The 17640-nt window shown below is 40.9% G+C and overlaps 1 protein-coding gene across 1 annotated transcript in view; it reads right to left on the bottom strand.

The window, feature by feature from the left end:
- The window catches only part of ccdc142 (coiled-coil domain containing 142), a 212934-nt gene extending 196460 nt beyond the window's left edge, over positions 1–16474 (bottom strand). The window contains exons 1-4 of the mRNA XM_041195012.1: positions 16396–16474; positions 9546–9711; positions 5866–5927; positions 2338–2449 (exon numbers count right to left, since the gene is read on the bottom strand). Coding sequence (XP_041050946.1) covers positions 2338–2449; positions 5866–5927; positions 9546–9657 — 286 coding nt within the window. The 5' untranslated portion in view covers positions 9658–9711; positions 16396–16474. The remainder of the gene's footprint in view (positions 1–2337; positions 2450–5865; positions 5928–9545; positions 9712–16395) is intronic.
- Between the last annotated feature and the right edge of the window lie 1166 nt (positions 16475–17640).

Genomic DNA, 17640 nt, shown 5'->3' with positions numbered 1-17640 from the left:
GGCTACTCATGAGATTCATTTGCTAATTGCCTTCAATCTGTGTTCTTTGGTTACTGGCCCTTCTGTCACTGGAAATAATTTTTCCTGATTCATTCTGCCAAAATCCTTCAGAATTTTGAACACCTCTCTCAACTTTCTACTCTAAGAACAATCCCAGCTTATCCACTCTCTGCACATAACTGAAGTCTATCATCACTGATACCATTCTAGTAAATCTCTTCTGCATCCTCTCTATGTCTTCCTAAAATGTAGATCATTAGAATTGATCTGCAGTAAGGGCCTAACTTGTGTTTTACAGAAATATAGAAAATAGGAGCTTCTTCTGACATTCAATATGATTTTGGATGATCTTCTATCTCAATGCCATATTCCTGCACTCTCCCCATATCCCTTGACGCTTTTAGAGTCCAGAAATCTATCTATTTCCTTCTTAAATATATTCAGTGGCTTGGCCTCCACAGTCTTCTGTGGTAGAGAATTCACCCTCTGAGTGAAGAAGTTTCTCCTCATTTCAGTCCTAAATGGTCTACTCCATAACCTGAGACTGAGTCCTTGTTCTAGACTCCCCCAGCCAGAGGAAACATCATCCCTGCATCCAGTCTGTCCAGCCCTGTCAGAATTTTATACATTTCAATGAGATCCCCTCCTTCTTCTAACTTCCAGTGAATACAGGCCTAGTTGGCCCCATCTCTCCTCATACAACAATCCTGCCCTCCCAGCAATTAGTCTGGTGAACCTTCGCTGCACTCAATCTATAGCAAGTATATCCTTTCTTAGGTAAAGAGACCAAAATTGCACACAATATACCAGGTGTGATCTCACCAAGGCCCTGTATAGCTGCAATATTCATCCTTGCTCCTGTACTCAAGTCCTCCCGCAATGAAGGCCAACATTATCCAGTTCACAGAAATATTACATTTGGTTCCCTCATCCAAATCATTGATATATATTGTGAATATAAATGTTTAGCATAATTTAATTTTTGTGCTCTATGACTTGATTTATTAAACCAAATATCTTGGATGCCTTTCTAACAGCCTGCTCAATGCCTCTCCTCATTCTTCCTGCACTAAAATTGATCACTTCACACTTCTGTGTTAAATTTTATCTTCCAGGTTGCTCTTGCAGAGAACTGACACTAACACAGTGGATCAAATGGCCTTCCTCTGTGCTGTAACTATTCTTTGACTGTGTGTGTCTGTATGCCCTCCTGAAGTTTGTCACTACCCTCCTCACTGTTTACTACACTTCTGAGCTTTGCAACATTCACAAACTTTGAAATTATGCCTGTACATCCAAGTCATTAATATATAAGCCAGAAAAACCATTAAGCTGCATTTACAAATCAAACCATAAGCAAACACAATGATCAAAGAATTCTGATATCCAGTTCACAGAAGTTTGTTTTGGAAAACAGAAAAACAATCAAAAATCTAGGACGGTATTTAATAGATTACAGTTTTTAATATCCAAAATAAATTTGTACTATTTTCAATTCACTTTTAACTAATATCACCATGTAAATTGACCTTTATTTTGAATCTAACCAGGACTGTACCCAAGTGTTCTTAAAGTTGATAATGGATACAAAAAAAGAGTTATCTATACAGACTGATATCTGAAACCAGTACAATAGAAAATAGCGCTGTACAGAATCACTGCCCAATCATACATAGGATTCTAATAGCAGAGAAGTTTGCATGTAAAACTGCTTTTAAATGAGGGGTCATTTTAAAAAGTGGAATTTAAGTAGTTGGAGGTGTAAAAGACTTATTAAAACTGCTGACAATCACTGAGGACCTGTACTGAAGAAGATTTTAAACAAACGGCACACATTTTCTTTCCTGTTGTACTAATAAAGTTAGAACTAGTTGGGTAATATGACCTTTTTAAAAAAAAAACTTAGTAACATCAAACACTCAAGTCACATACTGGATACAGCATTGGTTAATTTCAAAATAAGAGTTCCCACGCCTGCCCCCAACCTCCCCAGTAATACACCTTTCCTCTACAACATTAACATAACATTTTTGTTTCTGACAAAAGTCATCTTTGTGGTCTTAGTGAGACAATTTAGAATACAGGTATGGGAATATTTTTATCTGCCGAAATTGCACTTCATGCAAACTGGGTTCAGATTAAGCAAATTAAGTCAACTGGGCAATCAATGGGAAAGGCAGCAACAAAAATTTATCACGAAAATAGAAGATACATTTTGTAGATCTTTCTCAGTTCTTTTTAAAGTTTGAGATAAGTTATGCTGATTTACTTCAAGAAAATGTGCTCATATTTCTCAATATCCCATTAAAGCGAATATTTTTCACTCAGCTAAGTTACCTGATCCAGTTAAAGAATCAAGTTTTTCTTTTTGCATAGATTCCTTTGATGGTATGGATGTTACAGGGTTAAACGACGTCTGTGATCTGTTGTCCTCTATGTCTGCAGCATTCTAGAAGAAAGATTAAATGGTTAATGTACAAGATAGGGTATAACTTTCAGAAAAAATACAATTACAAAGAAGGGGGAAAGAGGAGAATGTCAAAAATATTTCCTTCTTGCAAAAGCCATTTGTCCCCTTCGGGGCCTTTCAACTCTTTTGACTGCAAGATTCTTGCATCAGTTTGCGGCCAAGTAACAGGCTGATAGCAACTGATACAATTGAGAACCTCTAAGGTGCTAAGCCATATGAAATTGGGAAGTCCCAGATTCAACTCTCCTGTCTTCTCACAGTTAGTTGATCTTAACTGGTGCTGAGGCAATTGGAGTGCTAGCATTGGTTTCTGGGTTCCTGGATCGAGCAGGGAAAAATTGCTCAAGGTTCTTATACCCAAAAGGGTGCCAAAGGTGGATGTTGGGTGAATAACAGAATAGTACAGTTCAGAACATAGAAGACAGCCATATTCCTGGGTTCTAAAGAAGTCATATTAGACTTGAAATGTTAACTCTACTTCTCTCCCACAGATGCTGCCAGAACTGTTGAGGTTTTCCAGCACCTTCTGTTTTTATTTCAGATCTCCAGTATGCATAGTATTTTGCTTTTATTATTATTCGCCCATTAAGTCTGCACTGGTTATTTCGATGAGCAATCCAAATAGCCCTATTCCCTGGCTTTCCCCATATCTCTGCAATTTTTACCCAAGTCTGTTTGAAAGCTACTAACGAATCTGGTTCCATGACACAATAAGGCAGTACATTTCAAATCCGAACCACTCACAGCATAAAAAAGCTTATCCTCATGTCATCTCTACTTCCTTTATAATCACCTTAAATCAGTGCCTCTGGAGATCAACTATTCATTTACTGGAAACAGTTCATCTCTATTTACTCCATGTAAACTCTTCATGATTTTAATCACCCCTGCCAAATCTTCTCTTAGCCTTCTCAGTTCTAATGACGCATGCCAATACTCAAATCTACTTTTAAAGACAGAATTGAGCTCAGCAAAGCATATACAAGATCCAACAGAGCATGCACATTATTGCTTTTGATGGGTTACAGAACTGAAAGCAGGGATTGTAAAAATTGAAGCCCCATGTTGAAAAACACACTGAAATAATTTTGAAACCTAGTTAAAATACTGAAACTGATCAGAGGTTTACAGGAGAATTTTTAAACAAGCAGTTTGTATGATTTCATTCCATGCACCTTTAAGATGCACTCCATTTTCTGTTCCCAAGCCACAGATAATGCCTGTTTGAGTAACTGGAAGGCACAGGAAAACAGGATTGTCAAGTCACCTTCAGTTTTCTTCCCTTTCCATCTACTTTCATGAATTCAATAATTTGTATGATGTTATCGGTGTCTTATTCCAATACAGGCCAGGTAGACATTATTCATATTTGAATCTAGTTGTTGAGTGTCAGAAAACTACTTCTGCCCAGGAGGCACTCTACAAGGAGAGCTGAATCCTGATCCTATCCTCAAGCAATGTCCAATTTACATGCTTCTAGTCGGGATAGCTACATGATTATCAGGGTGAGAACCCTGTCTGCTTTTCCTGCTTAGTACAGAAGCACTTAAATCAACAGTAGCATCTCTATTCCCTGTGGAGTACACCTAACCTTGTCCAATGATCAAAACTATGCTGCACAGCTCAGGTATTCATTGCATTTCTGAACAAGCAACTGATCTTTCAACTCCTAGCTTTTGCTCAGCATGTCTCCACTGAAACTGTTGAGATCAGGAACTCAGCACATGAGGAAAAATCGCAGTGCTGAACCTATGCATCAGCATTCCACAATGCAGTACATTAGTATATCAATATGTTGAATAACTTGCTCAATGCTACTTAATTCAGTTTTACCTAATTTAGCAAATCCAGGAACATTACTAGAAAAGGGACAAGAAATGGAACTCTGTGGAATATCACTACACAATACTTGAAACCTATGTAATACTATATTATACTACCAATCACCTAGGCCATTGCTCATGGTGAGTCTTGGAATAGCCAGCTTTGAAGTTGGCCTTTAAAGTCCCAGCAGCAAACCTCCTTTACAATCTTAGCAGAGTCATAAATAGAATGTTCTGTTTTTTGTAGCCAATGTTAGGAATAGGGGCAAGTACAGTCAGTCCGGACTAGATCAATAAAAATAAGTAATAGAAATGTGATTAGCCAACACTTCATCAAACAGAAGGGGAAAAATTGTTCCCAGACACAAAATGTTATATACACACACCCATGCAATAACTTTTTCATTGTTAGAGCCATGGGTCCATAAGCCTGCTTTACACCTCCTGTTTGGCACTTCGTGAACAATAACTTGCATTTATAGTAAAATGTCTCAAGGTGTTACACTATGAAACTAAATTTATCAAACAACATAAGGAGATATTTGGACCATAATAGGAGATATCACCAAAAGCTTTGTCAAAGAGATAGATTTTAAAGAGCATCTTGAAGGAGAAAAGAGAGGTGGAGAGGCAGAAAGGTTTAGGGAGGGAACTCCAGATCTTAGAACCTAAGCAGCTGAAGGCATGATGCCACTGGTAGAACAATTAAAATTGGTGAAGAGACTAGAATTGGGGGAGCACAGAAATCGCAGAGGTTGTAGAGCTTGAGGAGGTGACAGATATAAGGAGGGGCAAGGCTATGGAGGGATTTGAAAAAAAGGATCAGCTCATGTTTGTGGAAGATGAAAGATGGGAGGCTGGACAGGAGAGCATTGGAATACTCATGGTAAAAAAGGCATAGCTGAGGGTTTCAGCAGCAGATGGGCTGAGGCAGGTGTAGAGGTGGGTGATGTTGCAGAGATGAAAGAGGCAGTCTTGGTGATGAGAGCGCATATAAGGTTCAAAAAGGATACCAATGTTGCAAACAATGAGGTTCAGCCTCAGAAACTGCTGAGAGAGAGGGATGGAGTTGTGGCTAGGGAATAGAGTTTATAGTGGAGCCTGAAGAAAATGGTTTTGGTCTTCTTAATATTTAGCTGGAGGAAATTTTCAGTACTGAATGTTGGACACGCAGCAATAAAATCAGAGGCAATGGAGAAATCAAGAGAGATGGTGATGAAGTAAAGTTTGTGGTCGAGAGGGTACATGTGGAACCTGACATTGCATTTTCGGATGATGCTGCAAAAGAACAGCATTTAAATAAGAAATAAGAGTGAGTCAAGTACCATGGGCAAAAGTTGCCAAACGACTCACCTACACAATACTGACAAACAAAAGTGACCAGAAGAGGAAAAGGGGAAGGAAACTACTAAAGTAACTGAATAGAGCATTGCTTAGTGGAGCAAATTTTGTAAGGCACTCCTCCACCGATGGAACAGGGTCTCCCAAAACATGCCCTTACGTGCAATGGAGGCAAGCAAAGTGCTCACCTTCAACACATTGTTTAAATTAAATTCTTTTCATCAAGCTTACTTTATCTCCAGCTGAGGAAGTCACCGCCAATTCAAGTGTCTTTTGAAATGATTCTTCCTTACCTAAGGAAAAAGAAACTTAAAATTATCTTTATCCTTTACTTCAGTAAATACCAGAAAGCTCCTTGTCTGCATCCTGTTGAATAAGAATGAAAGAAAGAACTTGCATTTAGGTAGTGCCTTTCATGACCATAGGCCACTGCAAAGTGTTTTACAGCCAGTTGAGTGCTTTACGAAGCGGAGTTACTGCTGTAATGTACAGGAAAACAACGCTGCATAAACATCTGTGAGATCACAGAATCACAATGCAGAAGAGGCCCTTTGGCCCATCGAGTCTGCACCAACACATGAGAAACACCTGACCTACCTACCTAATCCCATTTACCAGCATTTGGCCCATAGCCTTGAATGTTATGACGTGCCAAGTGCTCATCCAGGTACTTTTTAAAGGATGTGAGGCAACCCGCCTCCACCAACCTCCCGGGCAGTGCATTCCAGAGCGTCACCACCCTCTGGGTAAAAAAGGTTTTCCTCACATCCCCCCTAAACCTCCTGCCCCTCACCTTGAACTTATGCCGCCTTGTGACTGACCCTTCAACTAAGGGGAATAGCTGCTCACTATCCACCCTGTCCATGACCCTCATAATCTTGTACACCTCGATCAGGCCACCCTCAGTCTTCTCTGCTCCTATCACCCTAGAGGGAACATGTTGAGTCTGTACCCTCCCCACTTCCTTTTCAAACACCCCCACTGTTCCTCTGTAGATTTCCCCACAAGTAACTGTTCCCAGTCTACCTTGGCCAGATCCTGCCTTATTTTACTAAAATCCACTCTCCCCCACAAATTTTTTGCAACTTGTCGATTTCTTTGTCCATAACAAACTTTAACTATACCATGTTGTGGTCGCTATCACTAAAATGCTCGCCCACCACCACCTCAGCCACCTGTCCAGCTTCATTCCCCAGAATTAGGTCCAGCAATGCACTGTCCCTTATTGGACCCTCTACATATTGACCTAAAAAGTTCTCCTGTACACATTTCAAGAAATCCACTCCATCCAAGCCCTTAACACTATGTCTATCCCAATTAATGTTGGGAAAGTTGAAATCACCTAATATAATTACCCTATTATTATTGTTTTTACACACCTCCACAAATTGTGCACATATTTGCTCCTCAATTTCCCACTGACTATCTGGGGGTCTATAATAAACACCTAATAATGTGGTTGTTCCTTTTTTATTCCTAAACTCTACCCACAAAGCTTTATTCGATGCCCCCTCCAAGATATCATCTCTCCTTACTATAGTAACGGACTCCTTAACTAATAATGCAATGTCTCCTCCTCTTTTACCCCCTCCCCTGCCTCGCCTGAAGATTCTATATCCCGGAATGTTGAGCTGCCAATCCTGCCCTTCCTTCAACCACGTCTCAGTGATGGCTACTATATCACAATTCCACATGTCAATCTTCATGCTTAACTCATCCGTTTTACCTGTAATACTCCTGGCATTAAGGTAGAGGCCATACAGCCTTGCCTTACTCCGTTGAAGCTTATTGCAGCTGTCCTCCCTCTGACTTGATTGTTTTACTGTATTATGACGTGCCCCTATTCTGCTAACATTCTGTGTCCCCTCCCCCTGCCGAATTAGTTTAAACTCCTCCCAACAGCACTAGCAAACCTGCCCGCAAGGCTGTTAGTCCCGCTCTCGTTCAGATGTAGACCGTCCTGCTTGTACAGGTCCCACCTTCCCCAGAAACAGTCCCATTGATCCAGGAATCTAAAACTCTCCCTCCTGCACCAACTCTTAAGCCACATATTCATCTATGCTATTCTCCTATTTCTGAGCTCGCTAGCACGTGGCACTGGGAGTAATCCATTGATTACAACCCAAGAGGTCTTGCTTTTTAGTCTACTGCCTAACTCCCTGAATTCTTGATGCAAGACCTCATCCCTCTTTCTGCCTATGTCATTGGTACCAACATGTACCATGACCTCTGCCTTATCACCATCCCCCTAATAAATTACCATCTCATTGTTTTATCGGTATTGGTTCAGGAAAACATATTAGCCAGGACACCAGGAAGAACACTCCTGGTCTTCCTGAAATAGTGTTGTGGGATTTGTTGTGGGATAGAAATAGACCCTGGGTTTAACATCTCATCCGAAAGATGCACGTTGCAAGGTTGCATTTGTGTGAGAGTTGCCATTGAATTGAGGCGAAAGCATGGCAGAATAAAGCATGATAGAATACAAACTATGTACTTTCAATTTTTACATATCAGAAATAGGTGTAGAACAGAAAGTGAAGTCTATTGAAACTTAAGATAATCAGATGAATGCCATCAAGTCTTGATTATGTTAAGGGAAGAAGAAGAAGAAGAAGAAGCCTGGCTATAATTTTCTAAAATTCTTGGCAAGGAAAATTGTAGAGGATTAGAGGGTGGCAAATGTGAGATCATCTTCAAAAAGAAAAAGAGACAGCAATAAAGCAGCAAATTATAGGGCTGAATGCCTTACTTCAGTTATTTGTAAACTGCTTGAGTGTGTAAGTATTGGATGAAATTACTGAACGCGAGGAGGAATGTGAGCTGATTGAGGAGACTCAGCCAGTTAGATGGATTTTTAAAGGCAAGTTGATGAAGGCATGATCTAAAAGGGCATAACGATACTCAGCTGGGGTACAAAGTTTTTCTACTTGCTTAGTATGTTAAAAACCAGAAGTGAACAGAGTGCTTGAGTTGGAACCTGCATAGCGCACTGTATAATTTCTGCCTCGGTTTACTTCTACAAGTAGAGTATCCTTTATCTGTAAATCCGAAAAATGAAAACATCCAAAAATCGCACTTTTTTTGAACCTCATCAACTTTCAGCATCGGAAATCTAGTTGTTTGTCTGCACTGTTTACCTTGCGATTCTTGTGAACATGTTAAAAAGAAAATTACAGGTACTCTGTATTTATTATATCTTAATTTTCCAGCCATTTAATTTACTTTATAATATAGCTAGCCTAAGCTTAGGTATTGCAACGCAAGTTTATATGCGGTATCCGAAAACCAAAATTACCTGAAATCCAAAGCGCAATCAGCCCTGTGGGTTTCGGATAAAAGGTTCTCGACCTGTAGCGGTGTGTGAAATTTTGAGAGAGAGAAAACATTAGCTAGGTGAGTAAACTGAATTGGGGAGGTGGTGGCATGGTGCTAGTGTCACTAGGCTAGTGATCCAGAGGTCCAAGCTAATGCTCTGGGGACAGGGGTTCAAATCCCTCCACAGCAGTTGGTGGAATTTAAATTCAATTAATAAATCTGTAATTAAAAGATAGTCCCAATAATAGTGACCATGAAACCATTGTTGAATGTTATAAAAACCCAACTGGTTCACTAACATCCTTTAGGTTAGGAAATCTGCCATCCTTAACTGGGCTGGCCTACGACACCAGACTGACAGCGCTTTGGTTGACTCTTAACTACCTTCCGAAAATAGCCGAGCAAGCCACTCAGCTCAAGGGCAATTAGGGATGGGGAACAAATGCTGGCTTTGCTAGCGATGCCCACATCCCATGGAAGAATAAATAAAAAATAAAAACAGTATAAATGACTTTTGAGAAATTCAATCAAAATTCTCAAGCTCTTCTGAAGGGCAATCAATAAGGCAAAAACTTTGTATTGTGGTTCCTTACTTGACTCTGAGAAGCCTCTGATTTCTTTGCTCTCTATTTCAGCTGGAGAAACCCTTTTTTGTCCCATCAAAGGGCCCAATGGAAGCAGGAAACCTCCAGAAGCTTGTGACATTCTCCCAATTGTGAAGATGCCAGAATTCAACCATAAACGTTCTTTATCAGCTCCCTGAAAATGCAAAATAGAAAGAAAATGGAGGATATTTCAACATTACAAATAAAATAACAACAACTTGAATGTATATTAGTGCCTTTAATGTAGTAAAACATCCAAGGGCTTCACTTAACCGAGTTGAGAATACTCAAACTCATTTCACATCAACCTGCTAGAGCCAGCAAAGAGAAGTGTTTTACCGTTGTATCAGTTTTCACTGCATGGTAAGGTAAAAAAAAGCTAAGTCTAAAAATGTGAGAATGGATTTTTAAAAAAATATTTTTGGGGAATATTGTGATATTGTGTAAAGAAGACTGAGTGTCCGTGTGTGTGTGTGTGTGCATGCATGTGCGCACGTGCAATTTAATTAAGCCAGGCAGCGTTTAATAGGAGTCAGGTTGTCTGAGGGATTTAAAACATGAAAAAGATAGAGTTGTTAAGTTTAAGGTACAAGTAAATAGGTTAGATCTGACAATTGCATTTTTTGGTATGTTGAAAATTTTATATGTTGCACGTAAAGTTTCAAATTAGGTTTGCAGGCCGTCAGTAACACCATAATTGTTAAACCTCCTGTATCATAGTAGTACAGAGAAAGGAAATCAATACCTTAATGCCATCAAGGTCACAGGGGAAGTGTAGTAATGTAGTACACTGTTGAAGGTGCATCTTCAGACGGGACATTAAACCAATGTCCCATCTGCCCTTTCAGATAGATGTAAAAGATCACATGGCACTATTCAACAAAAACCTAATTTACATAGTACTTAGTAATAGGAATAGGCCATTTGGCCCTTTGAGCTTGTCTGCCATTCAACAAGGTCATGGTTGATATGATTGTGGTCTCGGCTCCATTTTCTTATCTGTCCACCACAATCCTCAACTCCCTCGTTTATCAATAATCTATCTAACTCAGCCAGTGGCCCAGCCTCCACTGTTTGCTGGGGAAGAGAATTCCACAGACTAACAACCACTGAGGGAAATAAAAATTCTCATCTCCATCTTAAAAGGGAGACCTTTTATTTTTAAACTGTGTCCCCACAAGAGGAAACATCCTCACGGTGTCCACCCTATCAAGTCCCCTCAGGATCTTACATGTTTCAATGCAATTACCTCTCATTCTTCTAAACTCCGATGGGTAAAGACCCAACTCACAGTAGTGTCACAGTATCTTTACAGTGCAAGAGGCCTTTCAGCCCATCAAGTATGCACTGGCTCTCTGAAGAAGCAATCCACCTATTCCCACTCCCCTGTATTATCTCTGTAACCTTCCACATTTCCTTTTTTCAGGTAGCAATCCAATTCCCTTTTGACTACCTTGATCAAGCCTGCCTCCACCACCCTCTCAGGAAGTTTGTTCCAGAATCCAACCACCCCCTATATGAAATAACTTTCCTCACATCACATTTACTCTTTTTACCCTCTAGTTCCTGATGTTCTCTTGAGCGTAATAGTCAGAAGCTTTTTCCCAGGATGGAAGAGTCAATTACTTGGGGTCATAGATTTAAGGTGAGAGGAGAAAACTATAGAGGAGATGTGCAGGGCAAGTTTTTTTATACAGAGGGTAGTGAGTGTCTGGAATTCGCTGCCAGAGGTGGTGGAAGCAGGTACGATAGTGGTGTTTAAGAGGCAGCTTGACAAATACATGAATAGGATGGGAATAGAGGGATACGGGTCCCAGAAGTGCAAAATGTTTTAGTCAACGGGCAATATGATCGGCGCAGGTGTGGAGGGCCAAAGGGCCTGTTCCTGTGCTATACTTTTCTTTGTTCTTGTTCTTTGTTCTTTATAAACAGTTTATCACTATTTACCATGTCAAAACCCCTCAGGATCTTGAATGCCTCTATCAAGTCTCCTCCCAGCCTTCTTTTCTCCAAGGAAAATAGTCCCAACCTCTCCAATCTATCCACATAGCTACAGTTCTTCATCCTGGGAATTACTCTCTCCAATGCCTTCACATCCTTCCTCAAGTATGGTGCCCAGAACTGGACGCAGTATTCCAGATGAAGCCTAACTAGTCTTATACGAGTTCAACATGACCTCCTTACTCTTGTACTCAACACCCCTATTAATAAAGTCTAACATACTAAGTGCTTTAGTAACTGCTCTCTCAACATGCCATGCCATCTTCAATGACCTATACATATACACTGAGGTCCCTCTGTTCCTGCCATCCTTTAGAGGCTCTCTTTATTTTGTACTCTCTCGCCATCTCTTTTCTGCCAAAATAAATCACCTCACACTTCTCTGCATTGAACTTCATCTGCCAGCTGTCTGCCCAATCCACCATCATGTCTATGTCCTTTTGAAGTTCAAGGCCATCCCCAACATTTTCAATCTGAGTCATCTGCAAATTTTGAAATCATGCCCTGAACACCATAGTCTAGGTCATTAATATATATCAGGAAGAGCAAGGGTCCCAACACTGTCCCCTGAGGAACTCCACTACAAACCTTCCTCCAATCTGAGAAACAAGCATTTATCAGTATTCCACTTCCTGTTACTCAGCCAATTTCTTATTCGAGTGCCTACTTTCCTTTTCATTCCATAACCTAGAATTTTGCTCACAAGTCTGTTGTGTGGCACTGTATCAAATGCCTTTTGAAAATCCATATACACCACATTAACAGCATTTCCCTTATCAACTTTCTTACCTCCTCAAAAAACTCCAGCAGCTTAGTTAAATATGATTTTCTGTTGATGAATCCATGCTGGCTTTTCTTAATTATGCTGCACTTGTCTAAGTGACTATTGATTTTGTCCCAAACTATAGTTTCCAGAAGTTTCCCCACCACCTGAGGTCAAACTGACTGGCCTGTAGTTGTCAGCTTTATCCTTGCACCCCTTATTGAACAAGGGTGTATATGCGCATTAACCTTTTCATCTTTACCTCTATCTCTTTCATCATCCAGGGTGCTCTGGATTTATTTCTCCTACCTTGACATTGCCTGCAATACTTTTTCTTTGAAGGTGGCCCATTGTTCAGCTACCATCTTTGTTGCCAACATTTGATTCCAACTCACTCAACTCAGATGCATTCGCATCCCATCGAAGTTGGCTTTCCCCCAATTAATTACCCCTGCTCTGGATTGTTGTCTGTCCTTTTCCACGATTAACCTAAACCTGTTCAACCTTTCTATACAGGATAAGCCATTCATCACAGGAATGAGTCAAGTGAACCTTCTTTGAATGTTTCCAACGCAATTATATCCTTTTTCAAATAAGGCAACAAACTCTTGGTGTGGCCTCACCAACACCCAGTACAGCTGCAGTATAAATTCCCTACTTTTATATTCCATTCATCTTGGAATAAACATCAACATTCCATTTGCAATTCCATTAATGTACTAGAATATCCCAAACAAAATTCAAATAAGAGCAAGGGAGCTCTTCCCCTTGCCAATATTCATCCCTCAACACCATTAAACTGCACGATCACAGAATCACACAGGGCAGAGAGGCCCTTTGGCCCATCGAGTCTGCACAGGCACTTGAGAAACACCTGACCTACCTACCTAATCCCATTCACCAACATTTGGCCCATAGCCTTGAATGTTATGACGTGCCAAGTGCTCATCCAGGTACTTTTTAAAGGATGTGAGGCAAACATGCCTCCACCACCCTACCAGGCAGTGCATTCCAGACCGTCATCACCCTCTGGGTAAAAAAGGTTTTCCTCGCATCCCCCCAAACTTCCTGCCCCTCCACCTTGAACTTATAACCCCTCGTGACTGACCCTTCAACTAAGGGGAACAGCTGCTCCCTATCCAAGCTGTCCATGCCCCTCATACTCTTGTACACCTCGATCAGATCACCCCTCAGTCTTCTCTGCTCCAACGAAAACAACCCAAGTCTATCCAACCTCTCTTCATAACTTAAAAGTTTCATCCCAGGTAACATCCTGGTGAATCTCCTCTGCACCCCTTCCAGTGCAATCACATCCTTCCTATAATGTGGCAACCAGAACTGCACACAGTTCTCCAGCTGTGGCCTCACCAAGGTTCTATATAACTCCAACATGACCTCCCTACTTTTGTAATCTATGCCTTGATTGATAAAGGCAAGTGTCCCATATGCTTTTTACACCACCCTGCTAACATGCCCCTCCACCTTCAGAGATCTATGGACACACACGCCAAGGTCCCTTTGTTCCTCACAACATCCTAGTGCCATGCTGTTCATTGAATACTTCCTTGTCAAACTACTCCTTCCAAAGTGTATCACCTCACACTTTTCAGGGTTAAATTCCATCTGCCACTTATCTGCCCATTTGATCATCCTGTGTATATCTTCCTGTAGCCCAAGACACTCAACCTCGCTGTTGACCACCCGGCCAATCTTTGTGTCATCTGCAAACTTACTAATCCTACCGCCCACATAGTCATCTATGTCATTTATATAAATGACAAATAATAGGGGACTGAGCACAGATCCCTGTGGTACACCACTGGACACTGGCTTCCAGTCACAAAAGCATCCTGCTGTCATCACCCACTGCTTCCTACAACTAAGCCAATTTTGAATCCACCTTATCAAATTACCCTATGAGATATGAGAAATTGCCCTATGAGGATTTGAAAAAGCTCTGGCTGGTAAAAGTAGGGAAAATCCCAAGATATTCTATAAGTATGTCAATGGGAAGAGGATAACCAGGGAAAAAGTGGGGCCCCATTAGGGATCAAGGGGGCAATCTATGGGTGGAGCCAGAGGACATCGGTAGATTGTTGAACAAATACTTCACGTCCATCTTCACCCAAGAGAATGAGGATGAAGGTATGGAACTCGGGGAGAGAGCAGCTGTTCCCCTTAGTTGAAGGGTCAGTCACAAGGGGGCATAAATTCAAGGTGAGGGGCAGGAGGTTTAGGGGGGGAATGTGAGGGAAACCTTTTTTACCCAGAGGGTGGTGACGGTCTGGAATGCATTGCCTGGGAGGGTGGTGGGGGCGGGTTGCCTCACATCCTTTAAAAAGTACCTGGATGAGCACTTGGCACATCATAACATTCAAGGCGATGGGCCAAATGCTGGTTAATGGGATTAGGTAGGTAGGTCAGGTGTTTCTCACGTGTCGGTGCAGACTCGATGGGCCGAAGGGCCTCCTCTGCATTGTGATTCTGTGATCCCCTCTTTGCTCTCCTAACTGCTTTCTTAAGCTCCACCCTGCACTTTCTGGACTCCACCAATGCCTCCGCTGATTTGCTTCCCTTGTACCTGCTAAAAGCCTCTTTTCCTTCTCATCGTATCCTGAATATCTCTGGTCATCCATGGTTCTCTGGGCTTGTTACTCTTTCCTATCACCCTAGAGGGAACATGTTGAGCCTGTACCCTCCCCATTTCCTTTTTGAAAGCCCACCACTGCTCCTCTGTAGATTTCCCCACAAATAGCAGTTCCCAATCTACCTTGGCCAGACCCTGCCTTATTTTATTAAAATCCGCTCTCCCCCAATCCAAAACCATTTTTTGCATCTTATCTATTTCTTTGTCCATAACAAGCTTATGATAAGGTCATTTATTGCATTACTGTCCATAGAATTTTGCTGTGTGCAAATTGACTGCCATATTTCCTACATTATATCAGTGAAACATTTCAAGAAGTACTTTATTGCCTGTAAGACACTTTAGGACATCACAAACTTGTGAAAGTTGCTATATAGAGATACAAATCTCTCTTTTTTGGGTAATACAGGCTAGCACATTATCCATTTAGCCAAAATGCAGCAGGAACTGACAAAGCAAAATACTCTACTCTGTGCTGGCTCTAACAGGGCTATGTATAAATGAGTTTGGGCAGTTTCAAATCAACTCCTTGTGGCCCTCTATCCAGCTCTACTTGCCCCAACCCCCCTTAAACCAGCTTATATTTCACCTCTCTTCTATTTTTACTTAGTTCTGTTGAAGGGTCATTCGGACTTGAAACATTAACTGTGTTCCTCTCCACAGATGCTGCCAGACCTGCTGAGTTTTTCCAGGTATTTTTGTTTTTGTTTTGGATTTCCAGCATCCGCAGTTTTTTGCTTTTATCGGCAGGTAACTAGAGTTGAGTTACAGATCCACCATGATCTAACTGAGGAGGCAGAACAGGCTTAAGGAGCCTACTCCCGAAAAGCCCCAAGGCTGTTCACTACAAAGCTTTTGGACAGGTAAAAATCCATTTTCCATATTTCTAAAGTCTAGAGTAATTTTTGCCTCCCTCTGCCTGCAGCCACTTTCTATAAATTGTCACAACTCTTTGCATTACAAATTCAGAACTGCTGTAGTTGCCTTGCTGGGTTCAGTGACATCATCACTCCTTTTGACTCAATGCTCTATATCTACTTGTACTGTTTGCATCCCTTTACAGTCTAGACCAGATACACACATCTTCTGAATATTTATTTCTTCAATCTCTCTCTGAAGCAGCACCGAACAAACACTTGGCAAGTCAAAACTTGCTATGAATCATGAAGCTGCCTTATTTTCTACCAAACCAACATATTCAGCAACAGTAACTTGTTATTGTAGCTCTAATGTAGTAAAACATGCCAAAGCATATGTAGATTGTAAGAAGCATCTTAAAGAAAAGAGGTAGAAAGGGAAAGAGGCTCACAGAGATAAGCCCAGAGAGTAAGCCTTGGCAGTTTATGAACACAGGAACATTTAGTCCCTCAAGCCTGTTCCAACCAGAGAGATCATTGCTGATCTGCGATCTAATTCTATATACTCACATTTGTCCTATATCCTTTAATATCTTCCGTTAACAAAAATTTATAAATCTCAGACTTCTCCTGCCCAAAATTATTCTTCTCATCATGCTATGCAAATTATGTACTGAAATGAACCCCAATGTGTTTCAAAAAAGAATTTGCTTAATCTCCATAATTGGGATTCGAAATGCCCCAAGGCTATCCAATGGATAGGTGGGTAGAAGGGGCTTTCTACTAGCTGGAATGTGGAATAATTCTCTTCCCAATTTGGTAACACTGCATGCTTCCTAACCCTGTCAATAATTAAGTTCACAGCATGCCATAGATTGCAACATATAAAACATGTTTAGGCCTACATTCAGCATAGAAGTTAACCCTCACTTTTCTGCTAAGAAATGCTATACTCGCATTAGGAGCTGGCCTCAATGTTTCACCTCAAAAATGCATGTTTACTCACTATATAATTCAGCAATGGGATCAAGAAGGCGATATGGGCCCTGTTGCCAAGGTGATGCGCGCAAGCTTAAGACATTCCCATACAGAACAGACCACGCACAGCGAACAACGAACAGAAATTGATCCTCCGGCAAAAAGAATGAAGTGAAAAGCTAGTTTCAAGCTAAAAGTTGTAACATTTGCTAACTCATCAAATAACTATGCTGCAGAGGGGAAATTCAGTGTTAGTGAAAAATGGGTGTGGGAATAGAAAGAGGAATCTGCCCTGAAGATGATACCCAAAACCAAATGCGCCATGAGAACAAAGACCAGCCACTGGTCTGATCTTAAGGCTGTATCCGAATGGGTCCTCAAATCATCAGAATGGGTTACATGGTCACCAGAATTGCAATGCATATATACGTAAGTGGGCCAAGTCAAACCCCCAAGTCCAGCAAAGATTTCAAGCAACAGCTAGTTGTCTACTGCTGAAAGTGTGTAGTGCTGAGGCAGAAGACAGATTTCTCAGGGACTACCAAAAGACTTTGACGCAAAAATTTGAAATGCTTGTAGAATTAATTTATTCAATAAAACCTATCGCATTGATTTAATCTGAATTACCAGTGGGGTTTTTTTTCGCATTTTAAAATGGCAACCACCTACACCAACAGCAGTGGTTCACATTTTATACTGGGCGTGTAAGTCGACCTTTATTTTTGAAGGATTTTTCAAGGCTTCAAAGGTCGACTTATACACCACGATTTATGGTTTCTTACTATAGTAATCATTTCAAACCTAGAAATTGTTACTGAATTTAATTGACAGCCATTT

This window comes from Carcharodon carcharias, chromosome 1 (genome assembly GCF_017639515.1).
Source record: "Carcharodon carcharias isolate sCarCar2 chromosome 1, sCarCar2.pri, whole genome shotgun sequence".
NCBI lineage: Eukaryota > Metazoa > Chordata > Chondrichthyes > Lamniformes > Lamnidae > Carcharodon > Carcharodon carcharias.
The sequence above is the reverse complement of the archived record's forward strand: the minus strand, read 5'-3'. Positions and strand labels throughout refer to the sequence as shown.